We start from the raw sequence: 26,907 nt of genomic DNA on the forward strand, positions 1-26,907 counted from the left end.
ACTAAAGTCTGCTCTGCATTATGGTCCAGAGAAAACCCCAGACCTTCTCATCCTGTTGCTATAGAGAAACAAGTCTGGGCACATGGAAGACAGTCAGTACTTCTGTGTCTTCTCTGACTGAGATTACAACTGGACCTCGGTCTCTCCATTACTGAAATGGGAATGACCATCCCTGCCCTAACTTCTTTGTAACATCATTGAGATAACTGATGAAAAATTGTTTTTAAAGTCAGAGCACAGTACACATGAAAGTCTGCTTTTCTTAAATGTGATGGAAAATACCACATACATTTGGTAGCACTCATCAAGAAAGAGCCAACAACTCTAAGCAGATTATCTCTAAATAACCCCAAGACAGCTAGTTAATTCAGTGGGGAAAAAAAAAAAATTAGGAATGCAATTACTTGGAAGAGTATCCGGAGGGATGCACTGCTTCCTCGAGGCTTAAAGAAAGTATCCCCCATACTACAGATTATTTATGTACAATTCTTACACCATGACCAGAGCCCAGAGCAGCCCGTCTGTTTTATCTGTGATGCCCCTTCCTCTCTATACCGAATGTGACAGAAGCAGGAGTCTTTCTCTCCCTTCTTGATTTCCTAGTCCCCACAATACTTTCAGCTCACTATGAGACTCAGAATGTAGAACTCATTCTAGATTCTTCCCCTCCTCATTGTTCCTCCAAATATACCTACAAACTGTGTCACTCACATGCACCTTTTGCTCTTCATTTGTGTTCTGCCACCTCAAGGCAGGCCTTTGCGATCTTTGCCTGGATAATTACAACAGTGTCTGACGTAGACCTGCTTTAAACATCTTTTCCTGGACTACATAGTTCTGGGGAATCAGTATCTCTAAAAGCACAGTTTGAGGGCTTCCCTGGCGGCGCAGTGATTGAGAGTCTGCCTGCCAATGCAGGGGACACGGGTTTGAGCCCCGGACCGGGAGGATCCCACATGCCGCGGAGCAACAAAGCCCGTGAGCCACAACTACTGAGCCTGCGCGTCTGGAGCCTGTGCTCCACAACAAGAGAGGCCGCAACAGTGAGGGGCCCGTGCGCCCCGATGAAGAGTGGCCCCCGCTCGCCACAACTGGAGAAAGCCCTCGCACAGAGGCGAAGAACCAAGACAGCCAAAAATAAATAAATTAATTAATTTTAAAAAAACTAAAAGCACAGTTTGAAACTTATTCAAAATGTTATTCAACTCACCATCAATTATTCAGTGAAAGGCAAGGATAAGGGGCTGAGCTTTGGAATTAGAAATTCTCCCACTTACCTACAAAAAGGGGGTAATCGTTTATCCATTCAACAGATATTTGTTAAGTACTTACTGCATGCCAGAGACTGGATTAAGGGAAGGATTAAATAAAATAAAGGATGTGAGATAGTTAACAAAGGGCCTAATTAGACATCCAACAAATGTTACTGCTTGGAGGGGGATGGAGGAGGGAGAAAAGGGAGAGGGAGGAGAAATTGTCAGTCTTCAAGTTTTGATCCTAATGTGCATGATTGTACAACCACCATGTGGTGTTTACTTGTATTTGCTTATTCCACTCTCTCTCCTCAACCTTTCTTCATCAGAAGATTCAGCAAAACTGCCACCTTCTCGACAAAGCCTCTCTGATTCCAGAACACTTTGCTCTGATTTTTTTTTAAAACTTCCAACATGGCTTCTCTATTAGAAGATTCATCAAGGTGAATAAGGGCTTGTTTGTTTAAATCCTTACATACCCTAGAAAACTTATAACCATGTCTTACACACAGAAGGTGCTCAATGAGAATTGATGAGCAAATGAACAAATGAATAGAGGAAGAATAACTGAATGTGAATATGCAAGTGAGAGGTTTCGTTGCACAATCTCTTTGGATTCATAAACCTACAGGTAGCAGAACGTGTAGTTTGAGATCAAGAAATTTCAGTTCTTTGTTCAGATTGATTGGGGGCTGCCATTTCACCTTCACTAAATAATATAGCCCTTCTGTGTCTCACATGTTCATCCATTCAACAAATATTTGTTAAATACTTCCTATATGCCAAGCAGTGAAACTTTCCCTATAAAGTTTATTTTTATCTGATTTCCGTCCTGGTGATAAACCTTGGTAGATTAAAGAAAATTTATGTTGATTCTCCTTTAGACTCAAATACTTCCTTACACAGACTAGCTGAGTATGTGGTACCTGCAAGACTGGTTAATGAACAAGTTATGTTATAATCTGACCGTTCTTTGAATAGTGTTCATAGAATAAGAAGGAAGGAAAGAAGGAAGGGAGGGAGAGAGGAAGAAAAGGGGGAGGGAGAGAGGGAAGGAAGGAAAGAAGGAGGGAGGGATGGAAGGAAGGAAGGAAACCTTCAAAGGGTGCTAATTAGATTAGCTATTAATTCAATTTGCGAACAAGTATATGTAATGAAGTAGAATTGAATATTGAAAGTACTGTATAAATTGCATCTTTCTTGAATATGAATTGCTCATGCTTTTAAGAGATCAATGCAATTGTCTGTGTTTGCTATCCACCCATTACACTTAATTAAACGGTTCAGGTCCAGTGGGGTCAGAGGTATCCAGTAACATTTACCATCTGACAGGGATCCAGTGGTCTGTACTCTGTGCCTGGGGTAGCCTTGCTTCTCTGCAGTGAGCAGGCATCTGCATTAGGAAAACAGCTACCACTCTAATTTTCTCTAATTGACTTGTTGGCAGCGGTAACAGAGGGCAAAAGATGTAGAGACGTGAAGACTGGGCCCCGGCAAGCGCTTGGCATTGATGGGGCCACTGAGTGAAGTAACTAATCTGTAATGAATAAAGGACTATGGGCTGTCAATCTAGCACATGCCAGTGGCATTTAATTCACACAAAATAGTAATTAAAAACGATGATGTTCTTCTCACTGGCTTTTGTTACCAAGTACAGCATCTTGGTCCAGCCCCTGAGGATCTGTCTGCAGGTTGTTTGATTCATTCCCTTAGCCCCAGAGAGCCACGTGCATCTCACTACCTTCAGGCAAGCCTCAACAAAAGCTCTTACGGTAATGGGTCTCTCACCTACCAAGTCTCTGTGGAAGGAGAACCAGAAATTCTCCCCACTGCCCATTCCTTGTCTTTATAACCCCTATAATCAATAAATGTGCGTTTATTTCCCCTTTTTCCTAGCCACAAAGAAGATACTGGCCAGAAGCTATCTGTTTTGGATGCTCAAAGAGTTATTAAGTATTTCTTTATCCTCCTTTGTCCCACTGTGATGTATTCCATAGGAAAGGTTGGCCAAACGATGATGAAAATCTGATCAAGAGTTTGAAATCTTTGGAATCACTCCGAATATCCATAATTAAAAATAATCCCCATGTGAACATCCACCAAAATTCAAGTTATCTCAGTAGGAGTCAGTCACAGTGAATTCAAATGAGAAAATACCTCTCTACGTTGTTTTTCAGAGGCGATTGATACATTTTTCAAGCCTATATATCTGTATCATTTCAGCAAATCGAAAAAATAAATTTACTATCATAATTGTCATTAAATGTATTCCTGAACAATGGGGTCTGACCATAATTAATGATTAATTCATTTTGAATTCATTATGATAATATTAAATGTGTTTAACTCATTTGCTGCTTCTAAAGAGGGAACAATTCTAGGCAATTCTTTTGTGATTTACTGGTTTTAAAGTTTAAGAGCTCTGAGCATGTGCAGGAAAATAGCTCCACATTGCCCTCTAGTGGTGAGCTAGTAAATGACACCCTTCTTTTGTACGGAGAGAAAACACAAACCCTTGTTCTCCTTTGCTCCCATACACTCTCACAGCCATCTTTCCACCTCAGTACACACTTAAACGAGATGCCTCCATCACAATATACAAGGGGATCAAAGCAATAGAGTCCTATGTCCACTATTAACCAATAACCAAATAATATTTTTATTGTTGTTGTTCAGGCTGATTCACTATTGGATCAAGTTGGACGGGGGGTGTAAAAAGATTCTGTTGTTTCCTTAGTAGATCCAGATGCAATTTGACAAAAGCACTATATGGAGGCCAGAGAAAGCCCAAAAGATGTTGAGTAGCAGGTAGAGTATGAAGAGCATAAAGAAGCTTCTTGAAAAAGGTAGACAGAAGGGGATGTGAAGTTGTCTTAGGTCTTTTATTTCCTAGGTAGCTCTGTGTTACTTTACAAATGTCAGTGGACTTACCTGATCCTCAAATTACTGACAACAGCAGAATACCAGATCAAAAAGTCTTGAAGACCCCTGGCTCTAGCAATATTCTTGTATCAGTAACAACTCCATTGTTGTTATGGCAACTCCAAAGGCAAATCTGTTTACCTTTCCTGAGAATAAGCCATTACCACTTTCCATTTAAATTGAAGCTTGGCCACTGTCAAGGTGTACCCAGGGTAGTTAGGATTTGTGGAATTTAGCAGTTAGTGTAATTCATTAATCCAACAGCTGGTAAATTATAAAACTCCGTACTCTTTGCTGGCATACCTTATACCATGGCTGGACATCGAATGGAAAAAGCTTCCATTACCCAGATGAGTAGAGACTTGATGGGTATTGATATTAGCAAGAGTCAGTATTGAAATGACAATGACTTCGCCTTTACTGTGGGGGGAGATTAAGAAATGGTGACTACTGCTTAGGATCCAGATAGCAGCTAGATGAGGTAATTCAGATTGAGACAAAAATTCAAACCAGTAAAATGAGAATGAACCAGTTGAGTTACTTTTAATTTTTTTTTTAATGAGAATAAATGCATACTCCAACACTGAAAACCAATAGTGCAGTGATGCTGCAGAGGCTTTTACAGAGTCAGTTGTCTGAGGAGGTAGAAATTGGGCAGCTGGGAGGTGGGGACAGAGTGGTGAAGGGATGAATTCAATGTAACGTGGACCAGGCTGGGAGTTTCAGCATCAACCCTGAGCAGGAAGTTCAGAACTCAAGTCAGACATTCTTCCCTCTGAATTCCAGTCTAAATTGGAGAGGTCCACATAAAACAAGCATGCTCAATAACCTTGCATAAAGGAGACCTGCTTTCTTATTTTATATTTACCCTCTTTACCACATCATATAGTTTCTTCGTGGTTGCTGTTGATCTTATGGTTGACATCTTGACTGCGGAAGCCCAGACTTTATGACCTTCTTCCATGAATACATATATATTTGCATAATACATATATGTTCCTACATATAGTTGTATATGTAGGGATCTGAGGTTAGAGACTAGTGGCCATGGACCTGGATTCAGTTCAGAGATACATTTTGTTTTGCCAGCACAGGTTTGTTTTCTTTATTTGCCAACATTTGAGAATGTGATGATTTCCCATAAAAATCTGGATTTCCAGAAAATTTGACACCAGGACTGCTCTCCATATGCTAATAACACCTGGAAGCTGAGTGGTGACCCCGCTCCTTACATGAATTACTTAGATGAATTCCTGTCCAGCATCCTCTCTCCCCTATTGTCTCTCATACACTGTAGCCAAATATCTTTATCTGTCTGTCTCTCCCTCCCTCTCTCAGGTTTAAAAACAAAGACAAAAACAAAAATAAAATTCTGACTTCTAAGCATGTGAGTTTGGCATTCCTGATCTCTCTCTCACTTCCTTAATAAAGAAATACATAGACAGATGAAAATATATAGTATATGTATATTAGGTGAAACTAAATGCAGTTTCACGCAAAAGAAGTAATTTTTTATGGTTCTAACCTAATATAAATGTTTACATTGTAGTTGTATATATGTTTGAAATCAGACTTTGACTTCACTCCAATAACTATAAAGTATATTCGTCCTAGTAGAAAAGTATTTTGGTGATCTTCCTCACTGTATTTTCAATCTGTCCCATCTTTTTCCTGAGATGTTTTTTTTCTTCTACCATCCTTCTACCTCTAAATCCTACCCATGCCCTTCAGTCCTAGTTCTAAGTCCAAGAAGTCTTTGATGACCCAATCCCTCACTAATTTTTTAGGCCTCTAAACTCATATAGCATTCATAAGTTGTATCACATACTTTACTGCTTAATTTTATGTAGTCTTTCATTGTTTTCTCTGCCCGGAATTATGATTGTAACCTGACAACAGGGGTCCATCTTTTCCAAATATTCTTGGAATTTCTCCAAGCATTTAACAGCATTTAACACTTGTTGACTGATTACTTTCTTTTCGGTAAACTAAGTTGACAACATAAATCTAAAAAAGTAAATATCCCCTCTTGCAGGCGAAGCAATTCACTGAATAGAAGCCCTTCGACTGCATTGAATGCAATCTTATTTTATTCTTCTTCTTGTATTGTGGTTCTTGTGTCACTGTGGTTTGGAATGTCAAATCTTTACCGCTAATATTTAGGGCACATAAAAATTTCACAAAGGAAAAGCCATCTAATCAATTTTCAAAGAATATTGTCAAAGATAAATTCATTCATTTTAAAAGCTTTTTTTTTTTTTGTAAAATAAAACACAGACACAGAAAACCACATGTGACAAATGTATCACTTCATGAGTTATTTTAAGTTAGAGTTCAACCTGTTTCTTTGCTCTGTTTCCTGCAAACTGGCAGTTGGATCCAGAAGCTTGATCAGACTAAGTAGGTTCGATCCTTTTGGCAAGACTCTAGAGGGTAGTGTGTTCTTTCATTAGGAGGTATGTAATGTCTGGATTCTCTGTTTTATCTTAGCAATCATGAATGCTTAATGCATAGTTTCACTTGTTCACTGGGGCTGAAAAATAGCAATATTTGAATTTTATCATTTGTTTCTTATTAGTAGGAATAATACGGTAAGAGGATACTCCCCTCACATGCTCTTTGGTTACACAGTGGTAGAGTTTATTCAGGAAAGACATGATAAATATTTGACTCTTTACCCAGACTTGAAGATAGTAATTTGGTTCCCTGTGAATCTCAGAAGTGACCAACTCTTATTATTCTTTAAAAAATCTTTATGAATTCACCCATTCATATGTATTTGTTAAGTTTCATTTCATTGCAACTTTCATCTTTATTGAGGCTCAGACTGTCCTCACCTTTGGTCAGTGGAAAACTCTTCCAAGTTGATTTCCAAATCCATTTGACACAATCCTGTTAGTCTTTGAATGTTTCCTTTCTGTTTGATATGTGAGGATGCCTCAGGCTCAATTGCTGTGTTTCCTGCCTCAGACTAGGAATCAACCAGCTCTCCAAGAAGTCTTTGTTTCTTGCAGTGCAAAATATTTTTTTCAAAATCTCAGTTTGGGTGCTAGGGATACCCGTTGTTATTAAGTCAGTGTTTCTAGACATTTTCAGTGGACAGAATTAGAGATAAAATACCTTTTGAGTTTAAACTGATTTTTCAATTAAATTGTGGGAACACAATACTGAATCTTTTGTTCACACCAGGAATCCAGTTCTCAAGGACACAGGGTATGATAGAATTAGAATTTCTCCTGATAACCCATTTGCTCTATCTCATATTACATTGGTTTCAGAATAACAATAATAATAGTATCACCATCAATAATAATTATTGAAACATTTTTGCATATACTATTCATATTCTCCCTTAAGTTTATCTTATGATTATAATATAGGTACCTATATTATAATAGATTATAATATAGGTACAATTTTGTAGCCTTGCAAAATAAAACCTCTTCCTTTTAACCCTCAGTTAGTCTTAGTTCATTTAATTTATTGTTCACCAGTTAGTTATTAGGTCAGTATCTCCCCTGGTCATTTAGAATGTCTAAAGCTCATTTTCTAGTGGATCTCAGGATCAGGGGAACAATATTCCCTGATTAATTGCAAGTTGATAACAGTTTGGGTGAGCCCCTTATATTTAAAGCTAACTCTTGTTGCCTGGAAAATCCTTGAATCACATTGTCTTACCTTGAGTGTCTCAAAAAAATCACGTAAATTTCTTCGGGCACAATATGGTGCTGTCAAAAAGTCTGATAATAAACTAATTTTCCCTTTTCCCTCTTATAAGTCATGTATTCTTTTGTGTGCCTAAAAGATTTTTTTAAGTCAGCAAAAATTTCTTGAATAACATTTTTTCATCTATATTTGTTCTGTTCCCTTTCTTTAGTCTTTTTCCTCAAGGACAACTATTACTCCAATGTTAGCTTCCTTCTAGAATATTTGTCACTTTTTCCTGCATTCTTTTTTACTCTTTCTTCATTTACTTTTGTTTTTGTTTTCGTTTTTCTCCTTGTTGCATTTATTTGTTCATCTCATTACACTTTATTTCTCAAATTTCTTTTTCACTTAGTGGAATTCTTTCTTGAGCTAGGCCACCCCATTCAGAGTCCTTTGTCCCTTATGTGGAATTCTTTCTTGAGCTGGGCTGCCCCATTCAGATTTCTTTGTCACTTACATAGAATTCTTTCTTGAGCCAGGCTGCCTCATTTCTGAATTCTTCCAATTTTGATTTATGTAACTCTTGCATATCTGGCATTTTATTTTCTTAATGTTGTTTAGCTCACTTTGAAACAGTAAATTGCAGGTTTGATCTGTTTTTCTCGTGTATTTTTGATCCTTTCCTTGTGTACTTGTCTATAAGAATGATGTTCTCCTCATTTTGTTTTGTAAGGAATTTAACCTCAACGGATTTTCGTTGCTCGCTTTTATGTGATTTGTTTCCCTGCATTCCCAGAAGTTCAAATAGCTCTTCTAAATACAGAGTTCCCTATCCTGTTGTTTTCCTTAGACCTGCGCTCAGGGCTCAGCAAACTATAGCCTGTGGGTCAAATCTGGCCTAGGTCCTATTTTTGTTTGGGCCCCACTGAACTAAGAATGGTTTTTATATTTTTGAAGAGTTGTAAACAAACAAACAAAACAAACAGACGAATGTGTGGCAGAGACAAAGTGGTCTGCACAGCTGTATTGACTGTCTTGGCCTTTTACAGAAAAGTTGGCTGAGCCCTGTCACACACTAAAAACAATGGCAGTTTGCTTTCCAACTTTTCATGACTGTTCCTCTCTCCTACTTTGATCTGGACTTTCTCTTCCTTTCATGTCTATTGCTTCTGTCCTACTCATAAATTTTAAATATATTCTTAGTAGTTTGTCCCCAGTGTGAACACTGTCCTGGAAAGGAGACTTTGTAGGTTAGTTTCAAGTATTTATATTTACTGATCTTATACTGGTCCATTGCACTTTCTAGCATTACTTGCTAGTTATTTTAGAATGACTCTGTTTTCAGGTTTGTTGCTTCCCTCTGATTTCTCTTACACAGATACTGATAACATGCAGGTTCATGATAACATATTGGTGGTTTGTCCACATCCACTTGTATCTTAGGGTGTGAGCATATAGACCTCATCACCTCGTTTTGTCATAAATGTCTAAATGCCTTTGGTTTTCTATCTAGTTCTTCTGTCTCTTTTTATATGAAGATTCAGGAAGATCAAAAAACTATATTGCCACCACTGCCACCTTCTTCCCAGAATTAAACTCACTCATTTTTTAACAACTGTTTGCTTAATTGATTATATTCAATTTGATTTCAGGAAAATGTTTATCCTGAGTATTTCAATACATTAAATAAATCAACACGTTCATATTTTTTCTGTTTTTCTCCAGAGTCAAGTTCCCATTATGTAATCTCCCTAAAAGCTTTTAACAATGCAGGAGAAGGAGTTCCTCTTTATGAAAGTGCTACCACCAGATCTATAACCGGTAAGCTAATGTAGTTAATCCTCTCGTGACAAGGTATTTGAATTATGGTGAAGAAAACAAACTAAAGTGAAACAAAACAAAATACAAAGAAAAAATATATGTAATCATGTCCTAAGCCTTATGTGTATATGTATACACACCAGTTATTATTTTTTTGGTTATCAAATTTGAGAGGGATTCAGCCTATAAATTAGTCTATGGAATTAGAGAACATAGATCTCTTAGGCTGTCTTCTCCCAGTAGCTTCACATTTTGGCATCCTGATACCACTCTTCATTCCTCTGGGCAGCTTGTTTCAAATCAATGCAATGTAGACAAGAGGGTCTCTGCAAAAAAGGCCACCAAGTGCCTGAATGGACACCTGCTTCTTTGCAGAGGGTCATTCAAGCTGATATGACAAGGATGAACGGACCTCATGGGGCTGGCTTGGATTTGGCTGTGTCACCCAGTGAGTTCTTTCTGAGCTGGGCCAATAGGTCACCCCAACAGTGTCCAGGGCCTCTGCACATTAAAAGGATTGGCTGCTTCAAGGACTTCTCACCTCTAGGAATTGCTACGTGAGGTGGACTTGAAAGGTAGCACAGGAGAGAAACAGGGCTCAAGGAAATGAGAAAGGGATGGGTAAGAAAGTGAGACTCAATGAGAAAGGGATGGTTAAGAAAGTGAGACCCAAGCCATTTACGGAGCCTGTTTGTGAACAGGCTGGACCTACTCAGAAGTAGAGTAAGTACCACCTCTGTGAGTCTTGTTCATGACCCGTCACATGACCCAAAGTCACATGACCACCTCAATAGCCTTATTTCCGTAATGTGAAAGTAAAACCCAAGAGTTCCATCCTTTTCATGAATACTTTGATGCTGCCCCCTTTCAAAACCCACAACCCTCAGACCTCATTCAACTTCTCAGCTATTTTCACCTGAATGAGAACAAAGGATCTGAGAGCAGGATTTCATAGCGAGCCCCAGAGAACATGCAAAATTACTGGGGTGCCTGAGTATGAGTCCTGGAAGGTAGGAATAAATTAACATAAAATAAATAATGGAGTCCTGTGTCTTCTGCTACCAGCTAAATTTATGTGAACTTTGTACAGTTTGTTTTCCAAATCCAGAAGCTTCGTTCATAAACTTATCTTGAGAATTACAGTTGTAAACAAAATTCACAGTCGTTATGTGATGGTTTTCGGAGTGCATCATCACTTTATTGCTTTCAACCAGATTTCCTTGTAAGGCAAGGATATTATTCCAGAGTCTCCTTGACTCTTTGGCTGCTGGTTTCAATGTCTATGGTCTGTGTGAAGTGGTATGCAAAAGCTTGGGTGCATGTCAGTATATTAATTTATCTGTGGACACAGTATATATCTTACATTGTGTTATCAAAGGGCCCATGGCTCCCCAAAAAAGGTAAATAAGAAATATTACCCTAGAGAATATTTACTGTCAAGCGTGTTATTTCTAAATATAGAGAGATGAGGCAATTAGAGGGCCAGGATGGAAACTACAAGATAACATGGTGGAGGGTGGCTGGGATTTCCTCTTTCCCTTATTCTCTTACTCTGCCAAAGTTTCTTTGAGAGATGGCAGCCACTTTGGCTGTGCCCGTCCTTCCCATAATGTTTATTCAGTAAGCCAGCTCTTTCTTGCCTAGGTTAAAAGATGGTAAAGAGTCACGGATGTGGCTTGTGGTCAGACCACACAAAATTGTACCATGGTCAGTCTTTTAGAACTCTTATTTTCTTACCAAAACTAAAGCCCACAAAGAAGAAACACTCAGATGACCTGCCAAAAGTCGATTTTTGAGCAGAAACTAATAGTAATAGCGATAGCAGAGTTCAGATAAGCTGAAGATAGGTTGCTCAGAAAGAATTATTTGAGGTGTTATTAACTTTTTTCCCCTGAGCATTTGTTATTCTTTAATTCTTAGCATATGGCATTCCCAGAGTGGTTTCTATAATACCAGTGATCCATAAGACAATTTTTTCCTGCTATGACTAATCCAAATGGATCTGAGAAATAAAATAATACTGAAAGTTGGAAAACGTGTGAGGAATTTTCTTACTGAAGAAAAGTCAATAAGGGGTTGGAGAGGATGAATAAAACCAGCCCTTTCCACATCCCTGCCTAGATGTGGCAGACTTATTTTACTCTGTTTTCACACATCATGGAGAACAAAGGACAAATAAACAGAATCAGAGGTTTAGATTCGGTGAGAAACTCTTTCAATAAATGTGTCCAAGGGCTACATAGAAGATATTTTCGGTCTCTGAGCTTCTGCAAAGTACTCCCATGAGCAGTCTTGGAAGAGGCCAACATAAAGTAATAAAAAAAAAAAAAATCAAAGGCAGTAAATGCATCAGGCTGGAGTAAGTATCAGGCTACGGTGCTTTCCAGATGGATGTGCTCCTAGATGCTGGTCTACTCTGGACCTCGTCTCATTCGGAACATATCAGTGCTAGAGCCAAGGAAAGTTTCACTAGATCAAATGGGCAGGTTGTTTCAGTTTTTTGCACATTTTTTGCAATTTTATTCCATATTGTTGTAAAAATAAGACATTTTGAGCCTGGAGAAGGGAAGAGAGCAGGGGAATAATGAGGTGTGTTGTTTGAATTTGTTTATTCTCATTTGTTTTATAAATGTCTCTATGAAGTACAATTGTGTCATGTTTTGTAAAAGCTTGTTTTGAACTTCAGTATGTTGACCATACGCTTATATGTTCTTACCAAAACAGCTATTAGGAATTGAGTAGGTTTCTCTTTTTAGCAAAAGGTTTAAAGCTATGTTTTGTGTTTTTGTCTTTTTTTTTACTCTTTTGTATATTACCACTGAAAATAAGTGGTATAGGAGGCACTCAGGAATACGAGGGAAAAATAACTGAAAAAAAAAGTTGTTTATCAGCAAAATAACTGCTAAACAGTTAGTGTTTAGCACTAACTGTTTAGGTACCTGGTGGTACCTAAGAAACTACCTAAACTACCTGGTGGCACAGTGGTTAAGAATCCACCTGCCAATGCAAAGAACATGGGTTCGAGCCCTGGTCTGGGAAGATCCCACATGCTGCGGAGCAGCTAAGCCCGTGCGCCACAACTACTGAGCCTGTGCTCTAGAGCCCATGAGTCACAGCTACTGAGCCCACGTGCCACAACTACTGAAGCCTGAGTGCATAGAGCCCGTGCTCCACAACAATAGAAGTCACCACAATGAGAAGCCTGTGCACCGCAACGAAGAGTAGCCCCCGCTCGCCACAACTATAGAAAGCCTGTGTGCAGTAACAAAGACCCAACGCAGCCAAAATAAATAAATTAATTAAATAATTTTAAAAAATGTTTAGGTACTTGGTTTAGGTAGTTTTTAATTCAACTACCCCGTTTCTGACCTGAGAGGCGAAGATAATTAGCAGTACATGTGGCATATATTTAGAGCAGTGCTTGCCACCTGCTACTAAGTTCTGCTTTGTTGGAAATACCATAGTGTCTGTACTATCCAGTATGGCAGGCATGAGGCTCATTTGGCTGTCAAACGTCTGAAATTGACTAGTGCAACACAATAAATGAATTTTAAATTTTATTTAATTTTAATTAATTTAAAGTTAAACTGTCCACTTAACTAATGGCTATTGTATTAGCCCAGCTCTGGAGGAAGTGGCAAATAGAATGACAAGCCATGAGTGGGGGGGGGGGTACAACTCCTCTAAAATAAGCAAGAAAAACTTGTCCAGGTTAGAAATTTTTGAATTACATAAGTTCGTAGATATATACCGACAAACAGCATTACTTGAAATTTAGGGATGCATTCTGGAACTGAGACTCCAAGAAACTCAACAAGAAGTCATGAAAAACATACTTTTCTAAAATCCAGAAATAACAGGATTGAGTATTACCGTTTCTTCAAGTAGAATCACGACTTTTCAAAATCTTACACAGAGTACCTGTGAAAGACTGTAAAGTTCGTATAGGTGTATCAACAAAACTAGATTAAGCAAAGAAACAACAGATAGGGTAACGTGAATATGAGTTGATCTAAAAGGAGTTTGTGTTTGAGAGTAATCCTCCCTTGTGTATAACAGTCTTCCTGGTAAGTCAGCTGTGAATAGAAACAAGTCAAGTGAGGCAGCACCTGCTCTCGTTTCGCCAAAAGGTTCCACCCATGTGCCAGCCTGATGACAGATTGCGATCCTCCTAGAGGCTGCAGTGTCTTCAGCTGCCCCTTCATCATTTTATAAATCCATTTGGGTTTAAAGGAGCCCTTAATGAAAAGACACGTCAAAGGACATACAAAAAGCCTGGGCTCTGTCATTAAATTTTAAACACATATTTTTCTTTCTCTCTCTTTCTATTGTTGTTTTGGGGTTTTTTTTCTTGGTCTTCCTTTTGTTCTGTTTTTGTTTTCAGATTTTATATTTTGCTCCAAAGACCACAGCCCAGTAAACGACTAAATAATTCATTGGAAAACAGCGATGAGTAGGGGGTAGACATTTAAAATTCAGTGGACAAAGTGTAATCATGAGAATCAGCCCTTAGTCTCTGTGCTGTATTTAAAAAGATAAGCTCTGTATGTTTACTGCTTCAGATACTCTACATTTTAGTACGTTTCATCTCCCCAAATGCCATCAAATGCCCAGCCTACGAGCTCATCTTGTTTTTTGTTAGTGAGGATACATGTTATATGATTTCAAGGAAAATTTTAACAGATTTAAATGTCTTAGGTAATAAATAAAAGACTCAAAATTGGACTCTAACTACAGCCACAAAATAGGCTCCCCTGATTCTGACATCCCCAGCATAAAAACAAATATAAGATTTTTCTAGAGAATCTTATGAAACCACACACATCATTATGCAGATTCTGTTTGTGTTATGGATGTGTGTATCTCAGCATGTGTGTATCTCAGCACAAATCTCATCAGGTTGTAGGTAGTTCATTCTGTCTCCCCACCCAGTAATAGGAAGTCTTTCCATGGAACTTAAAATTTTCAAACAAGGCATGTAGATATAGAAATGCCATAAAAAACTTAATTACTCTGTGAGAATGTGGGTAAAATGGACACTTCTACACTTTCTCTAAGAATTTCAATCTAACCAAACCATGTGCTATGTAAACCCAATTATCACATCATTGAACCATGAGGACCACAGACTTGGTCTGGCTTTGTGCAGTCATGGCCGTAGACAGATTGCTGTAGACCTCAGGGCCCTGTGGTCTTTTATCCTTTGTTTGTTTCTTACCTAAACAATATTTATGCAGGTCGGATCTAAGCAATAATAAATGCATTAGAGAAAGCAAATCAAGTTAGAGAAGGAGGAGAAAAACAAATAACAAAGCAGATATTAGGTAGGCATTTATTTCCTTTGCAGGAGGAAATAAACCAGACACTCCTTAGTATTTTGTTATTTTAAGTTATCTGCATAGTTATAAAACTGATGAATTCTATACTGGATCTTTTAAGAAACAGGGTACAACATTCCAAGAAAAAAATGGACTTTTAAAATATATAACTAGACGTGACAGCCAAATTGATAAAACCACTCTAAAGAAATGAGTGAATTATGGAAAACAGTCAGTTACTTTTGTAATCTAGCAATACTGTTTCTAATGAGTTTTCCGATTGAATTAATTGTATTTTTTTCTGTTCTTCTCATGTTCCCTTTCATCATTACTGCCATGCATTTAACTCATTGTGATGTGTTGCCACTGATGTTTATTTTTTTAACTCTTTTATTTATGTATTTATTTGTTTGTTTCATTTGGCGGGTTTTTAAACCCAGATCCCACTGACCCAGTTGATTATTATCCTTTGCTTGATGATTTCCCCACCTCGGTCCCAGATGTCTCCACCCCCATGCTCCCACCAGTAGGTGTACAGGCTGTGGCTCTTACCCACGATGCTGTGAGGGTCAGCTGGGCAGACAACTCTGTCCCTAAGAACCAAAAATCGTCCGAAGTGCGACTTTACACTGTCCGGTGGAGGATCAGCTTTTCTGCGAATGCGAAATACAAGGTGAAGTTCGAACTGATAGTATGAAATTCCACGTGAACTGTCATTTGTTTAATACATTGTTTTAAATGCATCCTGAACTGGCATGAGTCATTTTGCTGCAGTGACATGAAATGGAAAACCAAGCCTTTTAAGAACTCAGTATCTAAAATTGGCTTGGGAATTATTGTGTCTTGGGAAACAATTCTAAGGCAAGGAAGAAAAATGTCAAGAGCTGCAAAATGTTATTTGAATTCCACCAGATGTTGGGTTTGTATAAATAATGTGATTTTGTACAAGGGAGCGCCATTTTCTTTTGAAAATAGCAGAGCTCTACACTCATTTTTTGGACAGATTTTGCTGTGTTTCTTTTCTTTCGGAATCTAGATTTATGCCAGAGGCACCCCTATAAATGTTACAGAGACCCATCTTATAGTGAATATGAAAAGGAATACATGATGATTATTTTATACCATCCTTAGATGGTGAACACACTCTAAGCCATTAACATCTACTTCCTCATTTAGCCTTGAAACACCCTCAGGTGGTAAAGAAAATCCACAATGCACACTCCCCTTTAATTAATATGAATTAGACCACCTCCCTTATTGTTGTCCTATCACCGAGTCATCTCACAACCCCCCTAAGAGCTCCTTAGAGATACATATTTGAGGCACTGTCATGACTACCTTCAAATCTCTCTCAGCCAGCCTCAGCAACTCCAACAAACGGTTATTTATATACTGGAACGATTTTGTTACCTCCTAAGCCTACCACATGCTAGTAGTGTATATAAACAATACACAAATGTAGAATAAAATGAGATCAACAAGTAATTATTAACCACCTACCATTTACTTAGAACTATGCCAGCTCATAGAGGCAGTTTAACATGCTTTAGCTGTTATTTCACATACTTAAAATCGTTACTTATAATTTTGGAATGCATAATACATTCAGCTCCATAGGTTTACTTCAAAGAATTCGTAAGTTATTCAAGTGAGGTACTATAATAAAACACATTTAAAATATTCACAGGATGATTATTTGGGGTGGAGAATGTAGCTTTGGAAATAAGAGCCTAAAGCGGGGGCGGGGAGAGGGCGAATTGGATGAAGGCAGTCGAAAGGTACAAACTTCCGGTTATAAGAATAAGTAAGTACTAGGGATGTAATGTACAACATGATAAATATAATTAACACTGATGTATGTTACATATGAAAGTTGTTAAGAGGATAAATCCTAAGAGTTCTAATCACAAGGAAAAAAATTTTTCCTGTTTATTTAATTTTGTATCTATATGAAATGATGGGCATTCACTAAACTTATAGTTTAGTGGTAATCATTTTATGATGTATGTAAGTCAAATCATGATGTTGTGCACCTTAAACTTACACAGTTCTGTATGTCGATTATATCTCAATAAAACTGGAAGAAGAAAAAGAGCATAAATGTTACCCAACAACAAAGGAACCAGTAGTTCAACCCGGGCACTCCACAGTCTTCATACTCCCCTTATATCCCTTCTCTTTACCACTCTACTGGGGTGACTTTCAGGGAGAATCTGGATCTCCCAATACTTTATCCAATGTTCTTTCCACTAAACTGCTGTCTTGCTTAATCCAGACTCAAGCCAGTGGTGATTTGGGGGGATGAAAATATCCTTTGGAAATTTCTAACTCTCAAAACCCCAGATTAAAGGAAAATCCCACCAATAATTTTGTAAGTCTGCCTCTTTTCTCCTGTAGCCATGCTGGATCTGCTTCTAGTTTCATTCAGCCTTTAAGTGGCGTAAAATTCACATTTCATAGTAAATCAGTTTTTAGTTGAAACCATTTAAAAAACAGTTTTCTTCGGTTCTGCCTCTCTGCTAGGTCAGGTACTAGGAGAAACTCTCCAGGCACGTCCAAATAGTATCATTGATATAAAATATGCTCTATCTCCTTACAGTATCAGATTTAAGACTCAGCAGAACTATAAATAAGGGTAACATTATCAGATAAGACAACTGATGAAACACATGAGAGCATTTTTTTAAAACTCTCTTTATATACAGATTACCCAATTCTAAGTTTACTTTTAAAAGACTACTTTAAAAGCGTTATGCTCATGGTTGCTGTACTTTGTGGATACATTCATTTCACAGAGTGGCTGTGGGTACGTTGCCAGTACGTAAAATGTTCTGAAGGACAGTGATTGTTCTCTGCAGAATGATTTGAGTTTCAGAATTTCTGGAGGCATTTTTTTTTTCAGTTGAAGAGTCAATAGAACAGACACAGGATTATTGAGTCTCATAAAGAATGCCTACAGTGTGAGACCCAACCAAAAGCTATCCTCTGTAAGGAGAGGCTGTTTTCTCTTCTGGATTGAAGTATGAGAATTGAAAGAAATATGTTAACTGTTTCTCTCCCCATCATCTTCCCTGACCTAATAAGGCTTTCCATTACTAACGTTCGATCCCTCTCTCACACATACACACTCTACACCCACACTCTGAGAAGCAGGGTTAGAGGAAAGAGTTAGGTAAGCTGGATAGCAAGGAAAAATGTAAAGCATATCTGGTCTACTAGAAAGACATACGTTAAATTTAAATTTTACAAATAATAGTAATAGACTACTTTGGTTTTGCATTTTGAACTTTTCAAACCACTGTCATATCTATTACTTCATCTCATTCCCCACTAAGCTTTATATAAGCTAGGCAGAGCAACACAAGGTAATGGGGGAAAAATACATACATGAGTCAGATGGGCTCTAGAGTTGGCTTTCCTGTGTCCTGTCATGTGACTTAACTTGTTTAATCTTTTTTTTTTATCTATGTGATTGGGATATTGATATACTATCAATATAAAAAGAATAAGTAAGATTCTGCATAGCTAAGTAGGCATGTAGAGATCTTTATGAAGACTTGGGTAGGTTGTATAACTTGACAAAATCCCCCATGAAACTAGAGCTGGAACTCAGATAAGCTGATGGCTTTATCCAGGCCTCTCCCCCCAGGAGTACCCTTCTACTTCAGTCCCACGTCAAGCCATAATCCAGACATTCATATTTTGATTGTCCAAAACTGTATATTGACCTTCCTTATCAAATGGAGACATTTTCTGTAATTTATTTTCTACTAAAGTGATTCATCATTTGATGTTTTATATGACTTCCCATTCAAAATGCATTCATTGACTATTGACTAGTGCTTACCAGATACTAGCATGGATATTACAGGAGATAGAAAGTTGTGCAAGACTCAGTCTCAGCCCTCAAGATGTTTACAATTCAATGGAGAATTTATCAAAATGCTGTAAATATGTGTGTGTGTGTGTGTATACACCACACACATAGAGTGCCCATATCTCACACTAGACAATGAATAAAATATTGTGGCTAACATTTATTTAGTACTTACTCTGGGCCATGTACTATGCTTTACTTGACTTATTTCACACTTTAAATAGCACTGTAAGGTCAGTGCTACAGTTATTTCCGTTTTATAGATGAGGAAGCTGAGGCTCAGAGAGGTCGTACCTAGGTATTCTGCCCCACCCCTCACACACACATACAGCCGTGATTTTCCAAAGTATCAATACTTCCAGGCTAATGATTTATGTTGAATAGTAACTTTTCATAAAGTTCCTGAGAAAACTCAGTGAATTAATGGCATTTATAGAATGCAAGTGTATCATTCAAGAATACAAACAAGGCATATAAGAATTTAAGAAATACAAAGGACAGTATTGCTTAGTTGCCTCCCAAATGCCAGTTGTGTCTATGCTCAAAGAGACTAGTTTTATCGAAGTGTGGTCTTCCCTCCTAGCTGAAATATTTCTCATTGCCCAATTTCTCCCCTTATTTCCATTTCTAAGACTTAGAGGTATTCATGACAGGGAAGGAGGGAAAGATTGGAAGTTATATCAGCCTATCAGATACGAGCTGCCCGTTTCATGTTTTATTTGATGGGGTTCCATCTTAGTCTACAAAATATTTTTACATTTATTTAGGGCATACATTTTTACAGCTATTTTTAAGAGCTTCTGATAAATGTTTATGAGGTCATCACTTAAATAGGATGGATGGGCACATCACCGAAATGTTATTAGAACAGTTAAATATTTATTTGATTTTATAATGAAATGTAAGATTTCCATAGGTATAATCTAAGAAGGATTCATAGTAGAATAAAAAAGATATACCACACTAGAATAGCTAAGGGAGGAGATAGGTATGACATAGGTGGAGACAAAAAGCTTTCCTTGATTTTCCTAGACATGGATATATAACAAATGTAATAAATTTAAAAGTAAAAGTAAATATTTAACCTTGGAAGATGATCAAGATCTAAATAACAAGCATAAATTGATATTTATAATAGGCATAAATAGTTTTAAATTTGCCTGATGATATGGAAAATAAACATTAACCTGGGAGATTAACCATTTTCTTCATTACAATTTTGATCTTTTGAGTAAGCAATAAAGACAGACAATTTACTTTCTACTAAAATATCCTTAACCTGTTGTTTAAAAGACAAAGAATGTATTCAGAGGACCAAAAATATTAGCACTAATGTAATCATTTAATATTTATCCAATTTATTCTCTTCCTGATCAACTGCACCAATGACCATACTTCAGTGTATATTTAACGTGACCTGTGCACAAAGAAAGAAAATCACACGACACAATATTGCTTTTGTCCATTTTCTTTAGAACAGCTATATAGATTCTGGAATCACTAAAAGTTTGTATCATGAAGAGTTTTTTTAAAAATTATAAGCAGTAGAGCTCTAAATATTCATTTTATTACCAGTGGCAAATAATCATAACAATCTATGTAAAATATATAAAACATTAAAGCCTCTGAAAAAAAGACTTCAATTATTAGAAATAAATTGAAGTTAAAGTCAGTGCAGATAACCTTAAAAACGGAACTGACAGAGGAAGTGGAATTGGTCCTGTCTCTGTGGTTATTGCCTCACTTGGGAAAATTTATCATCTCTCTGCCCCTTTTAACAACATAACATCTGATTTTATTGATTAGATTTTAGATGTACAATCAGCCAGTGTAAACTGGTACAGAAAGGAAATAAAGTCGGTGCTGTGTCCTAGGTCTTCCGTTGTTTGGAAATAAATTCCTTTTTTGTTGGCCTTTGATAGTCTTCTTATGTGTCTTGATTTACCAAGTTGATAGAGTTCATTTCTTTTTCTCTTTTCTTATTTCCCACTTGTTTAGTCAGAAGACACAACATCTCTGAGTTACACAGCAACAGGCCTCAAACCAAACACAATGTATGAGTTCTCGGTCATGGTAACAAAAAACAGAAGGTCCAGCACATGGAGCATGACTGCACATGCCACCACATATGAAGCAGGTATGTGAAGAAAGGCTGGCTTTGAAATTTCTACTCTTGATATTTGGTAGTGTTGTTTTCCAGGTACCAAGGAAGTTGGAACCCGTGTCCACCATGATGTCTAAATTATACCTTATTTTATATAAAATCATTCATAGCATTTTTATATCTAACATTATCCTCCCCACTCTAGATAAGAAGAAAATGAGTCCCCAGTGTGTTAAGTGATCTGGTTTTAATCTGTACGTTAATTTAGGAGACCTGAATATAAATCTTCTTTTCAATACATTTAAGCAAAGGCATTTTACTCTGTCCAAAGCATGCGTGTTTTTGATCAACAGACATAGTAGGTATTTACTTTTTTGGAAAGAAATTAGATACAAAATGAAACATTGCATTACAACTGTAGTCTCATGGATGCTTACCCTAAATAACTTCAGCTGACTGTGGGAAGAAGTTTCTGGGGGGTCATGTTCACTGTTTGGAAAGAAGACAACACAATGGAAAACTTTCATGCATTTTGCAGTTGTTCAAGTTGAGAGTAAATGCAATTCACTGTAAATTTTACCAGTCACGTTTACTATGGGTCATAAATGTTGAGTTTATAACCTTAGCAGACATGCAGTGCACTTGGCATTTATAGTTCCCAGAAATACAACATCTGAAGCAAAAAGGGTTTAACATACTTTTTGATTGCTTTCATGGCGTTACATCATATGTGGGGATAAACTGTACCACACATTTCCAAATTTAAAAAAATATGCCAGTAAAACTTTTATCTGGATAAGTTGAATTTCTTTTTCCATTAGAATTTGCCCAATGGCATGGCAGTTCTAATTTTTATTTCAGGCTACTACCTTAACTCTAAGTTCATTGTGAATATTTTTTACAATTTGAGGGTACTTCTTTCTATACGACGTTTTTTTTCTAGTTGTTTAATTTCAATACCTTCTTCTTCTATTTTACATGTTTATATATATTAAATCATTCTCCTAGAATTCTGCCCTGGATGTCAATGTTCTTAGCTTCTTAGGAAGAATAAGACAAGCTGAATGAGTTATGAACTATGGGGAGAATAAAGGCTCTGCTCTTTCTTTTTAACTTAAAAGGAGATGAAAAGAGTTAAATGAAAACCAGTAAGGCATTTGGTCTTCCCTGAGTGAAATAGAAGGAGTAGTAATTTCCTCATTCATTTTTCCCTGTCATAAACAAAAATGCACACCAACATCTGACTTGATAAATGCACCCTGTTGCTTTCTCCTCAACTGCCTAGCCTTGTACGGATGTCAGGGGTGAGACCCATTGCTGACAAAAAGATATTAACTTTTAGAAATGTGGCTAGGAGGAAGGGTGACTGTCAAAACAGATAATGACCTGGACAGAGGTGTAAATAGCATGTGGATAAGATCCCTGGGTGACAATGAGAAGCAAGAAGTAATTCACAAGTGTCTGCAGGTTTTATAACTGGGAGAAGGAAATGAAGTGAAATAACTCTAGCGTTTGCTTCTAATTCCATAATAACACAAAGACTATATGGGGCTGTGTTGTTATGCACTTGTGCTGAAATTACTAATAATAAAGGTAATGGCAGCTGACAGATTCTTGAAATGAAACACTTCATTCTGTCCAGGTGATGAATCCCTAATTTTACTCTAGTTAATTTAAATAAAATAAAAATAATTGGAAGGACAGCTGAAATAATGAAGTCTTGGAGAGGGGACAAGAAGCAGCAGTATTCCCAGGCTTTAGAGATGAGGAACTGTAGGACTCTCCCTTCAAGGTGTTACACTCACAGTGATTTGACTCCAATGTGTTTTCCTTTCTTGTATCAACATTCAGTTTCCCAGAAGAGAGAATCACACAGCTAAAGAGAGTGAGATGGAGGCCATGAAATTTCTATTTGATGTTGCTACCCAGCTCATGTGACACAGAGGAGAACTTGTTCCCAAAGGAAAAATCCAAGTGTTCTCTCTAAATGAAGGAGGGAATGGGGTGTTGAGCAGTCTAAAAACAAATGCCCAATACGATTTCCAGGGCTGGAAATCTTCTAAATCTTGAATGTTACCATCCACTCATACACTTAACAAAGAAATTTAAGCATGGGAAAAGTCCTTTGAGAAACAGACAAACCAGAGGGCAGTGCGTGTCCAGTTGTCTGAGATATTGATTACGGGTTTCCAATAAGGTTCATTTTAATTGTCAGGTCCTGAGATAGATACTTGGTATAAAAGGTAAAGAGAATACAGCCTTTATCTTGGAGAGAATTATAATCTAATACATAAGAAAAATATTTTGAAAATACAACCTTGAGGTAAGATGAAAAATACAATCATAGAATTTTGGCCAACTTGGAGTCAGAGCACTTAGATCCAAGTATAAATTCTGTCTGGAGAAGTCAGGGAAGATTTCACAAATGAAATAATGATGGAGCTGTGGCCTGGGTGGATTGCCAGGTATCCATTCCAGGGCCTTCCAAAGGAAGGAAGCAGCATGCACAAAAATACACAAGCAAGTGTCAGAAAGATGTCTTAAAGAGACGCTTACGAATGGATCAGAGCGACGGGAGCGTAGTTTCAATGGACAGCATGGGGACACGAGAGTGTATAAGAAAATAAAGTATACATCCTGCAGGGCCTGGTATTTATTGTTATTAATATCATTTAATTCAATGAAGACAGGTAAGAAGTTATAAAAGATTATTACAGGAGAACCCACGAGATTGAAGCAGAGCAGACCAAAGACCTCCTTCTGCTTGACTCAGGGATCACTGCACCTGTTAGGGCCCCTATAAATATCCAACATTTTTTTAAAAATAAAAAAATAAATAAATATGGGGGAATAGTATACATTTCATATGATAATCCTAAACAACTAAGACATTGATTCCAATACCAGAATCTCTATTTACCAACAGTCACATGGCTTGAGGAAAAAGAAAACTTTGCTCAGCACCTGAAATAGATTAGTCATTAGGTTGTTTTCGGGTTTTTTTGTTTTGTTTTGTTTTTTTGTTTTCGAAAAGTAACCAGCTCTTCAATGTCTTATTTTGCTAAAGCTGGAGTCATTATATATCTTTTGAATATCAACATAGAGTCAGTGAAGCAATCTAATCATCATCATTTGTTTGCTAAATAAGCATCCATTTTAACACAGTTAAGAAAAAACAGACTATTCTGACTAGTTAGAAAGACAGATCTTTAACGACTTCCAAAATTGGAAAATTTCTTATTATGTTTGGTATAATATTCTAATTTGTGGCTATATATTACCTTCCTATCTGTGGCTTAGAAAATATCTTGAATGAGCTCTTTATAAAACTCACCCTTCTTTAAAGTAGCAGCCTCTCTGGTATTTGGCTATGACAAGTCTTTTTTGCATAATGTCCTTTCTTTCTTTTCATTAAAATATATATTAAAGTATGTTTAATATACAGTCTCTTTACTCAAGGATCTACTACACTAGACCTTTTCTTCTCCTCATCCTTCCCTTCCTTCTGCTTTTCCTTCTTCCTTCTCCTCCTCCCTCTTTAAAAAAAAAAGTTAAGTATATTAAGTACTTTGTCAGGATATTACAATTTGGTGCAACTTTGGTTAACCTGGTATCCTAGTGGCTTGGAGAATCCAGGCATTGGAAATCAAATGGTATGATAGATGGGAATGTTTGATGTCCCTCTATTTGGAATTCTCTTAGGAAGAGAAGCTGGAAATAGAGTGTTGAAAATACTCAGATTCTGCACTGTTACAGTCAACAGAAGAGCCGAAGCAAATTATAAGAGTGAAGAGGAATTCAGAATTAGGACCAAGTTTTACCTATTTGTAATATACAAATACTCCTGTGCAGAGATCAGGAAATCCCTCCAGAACCCAAGCTTGGAACTTAAAGACATTCTGACATTGCCTGTGTCAAATTGGGGGTAATTGAAAAAGACTATGGATAGTAGACTTGGGCATTGTGAGCTGCCTAGAAGGAAAACTGACTGCATTTCAAAGCATATTTCATTTCAAAGAGTGAGAAAGCAGGTCAAAGGAAGCCTGAAAGATACTGGACAAGCTTGGCCAGTTTGCTGCCGCCTTTGAAGTATATTTAAATTTTTGTTGAGCACAATTTAGGGGAAGAAAAATCCTTTTATCCTTCCAGGTTCTTGGTTGAGGCGCCCTGTCATAAGAAACAGGTTAACAGGAGAAAAACAAACCGAAGATTGACAATAAGTATACCTCTTGTATATATGAGAGATACCCAGGAAAACAGTGATTCCCTAAAATGGCCACCACTTTCAATACCATCTCCAGCTAAAGACAAAAGGTGTTGGAGGGTGGGAAGCCAGTAATGGGAAGTTTTCTGGCAAATCACAGTAAACAAGGGCATGGTTGTTACATACATTTAAGCCTCTGCCTCCTTGTCATCCTCCTCTTCCTGGCACAAAGAGGGAGATACCCTTATAAACGTATAAATTTTCCTTTCACGAAAGAGTAACTTCTACTCGGTTTTCAGAACTTTTCCTCTGTCTGTTGTTTCTTAAAAATAATCAGCTTAATTCTTATGCCAAAGAGGCATATTTGGGGGTGACAAATTCTGTTTCCCTCAAACAACATGTGGGAAAAGTAGCTCTAAGCAAGACAGCATTTCTTGCCATCTTTACTTCCTACCAGGTTGATACTAAGACCCTCATAGATTCTATTTCCTCTGTTTTCAAATACTTCTTTGCCTTCTTGTTGGGAGATACCTAGTATGTTACCTAAGCAAGATATTGTGACCTGCATGTAAATTCTTTATTTTTGTGTCTTTTAAGGAAAAATAAAATTAGGTAAATTTTCATTTATATATAAATCCTACAGTTGTAACAGAATTTTGTCTCTTGGAGACATGTAGCCATCAATCTCACTAAGTTATGTGTCCATTTTTTTTTGTTCTTATAATGGTTCTTACATTTTTAGTGTATCGCTCACTTGAAAATACCAGTTATGCTTTTCTCTACATTCACACATATTCTGTTCTCCTCTCTATATTCACACCTTTGAAAGTCAGTTAACTTCCATGGAAAAACATTAATTTCTGTATCTTTGTTTGCTTGTTTAATTCAAATACCTAAAATAAACTGTGCGCGGTAAAATAAGCGTGATATACTGTGTGATAGATTCTGAGTGTCAACGTCATGATTAGAAGTCCCATAAATGTCTGTTTTCTTTCACATCCAATGACAAGGCCATGTTTCTGTTTCATCTCACAGCCCCGACCTCTGCTCCCAAGGATTTGACAGTCATTACTCGAGAAGGGAAGCCTCGCACTGTCATTGTGAGCTGGCAGCCTCCCTTGGAAGCCAATGGAAAAATTACCGGTAGGCACCTCAGCTTTATTTCCTGTGCTGCTCTGCTTGTCCTGTGATTGCTTACCTCCTGTGCACTGCTCATGACTTTTATGTATTAGTTTTCTGTCCCAGTATCTCAGTTGACTCCTGACCCTTTCTGATTGTCTCTTCTTGCCCCCTCTGACCTTGGAATTCTTCTAATGGAGCCTACAAATGCACACACAAACACATTTCATTTGTGTTGCTTCCTGAAAGATGTGCATTCCATTAGTATAGACCTTTTGCTTTAGATTCTGTGCAGCGTTAGGATAACCTTGTAGTGGAATGCCTCTGAGCCTAAATGACTAAAAAGAAGCCAGTTGTTTGGCAGTTATAAAATACAAAAGACACTTAATGACTGTGTATTTTTATAGGCAACATAGGAAGGAGGTTTGTCTGAGGATTTTTAGTTTCTCACTTAGCTTTTAGCTTCTTACTTAAATCATAAGGCTCGGAAAACACTTGATATTGACTGACGGAAATTGAACTTAATATTTCACAGTGAAAGATTTTATTTTGCCAAATATTTCTGATAACATCGATGCCTAATTAAAGCATCCATTAGAAGCCTGTAATGTTAATTTAGTATGAAAAATATAATGGAGTTC

General features: G+C 37.3%; 1 protein-coding gene across 1 annotated transcript in view; it reads left to right on the top strand.

The window, feature by feature from the left end:
- DCC (DCC netrin 1 receptor) overlaps nt 1–26,907 on the top strand; it is a 1,156,455-nt gene that overhangs the window by 995,287 nt on the left and 134,261 nt on the right. The window contains 4 exon segments of the mRNA XM_027118541.1: nt 9,549–9,644; nt 15,403–15,635; nt 20,838–20,976; nt 26,183–26,290. Of these exon segments, the coding sequence (XP_026974342.1) occupies nt 9,549–9,644; nt 15,403–15,635; nt 20,838–20,976; nt 26,183–26,290 (576 nt within the window).

Source organism: Aethalodelphis obliquidens, unplaced genomic scaffold, assembly GCF_003676395.1.
Source record: "Aethalodelphis obliquidens isolate GAN/ISIS:26980383/991018 unplaced genomic scaffold, ASM367639v1 scaffold19, whole genome shotgun sequence".
Classification (NCBI taxonomy): domain Eukaryota; kingdom Metazoa; phylum Chordata; class Mammalia; order Artiodactyla; family Delphinidae; genus Aethalodelphis; species Aethalodelphis obliquidens.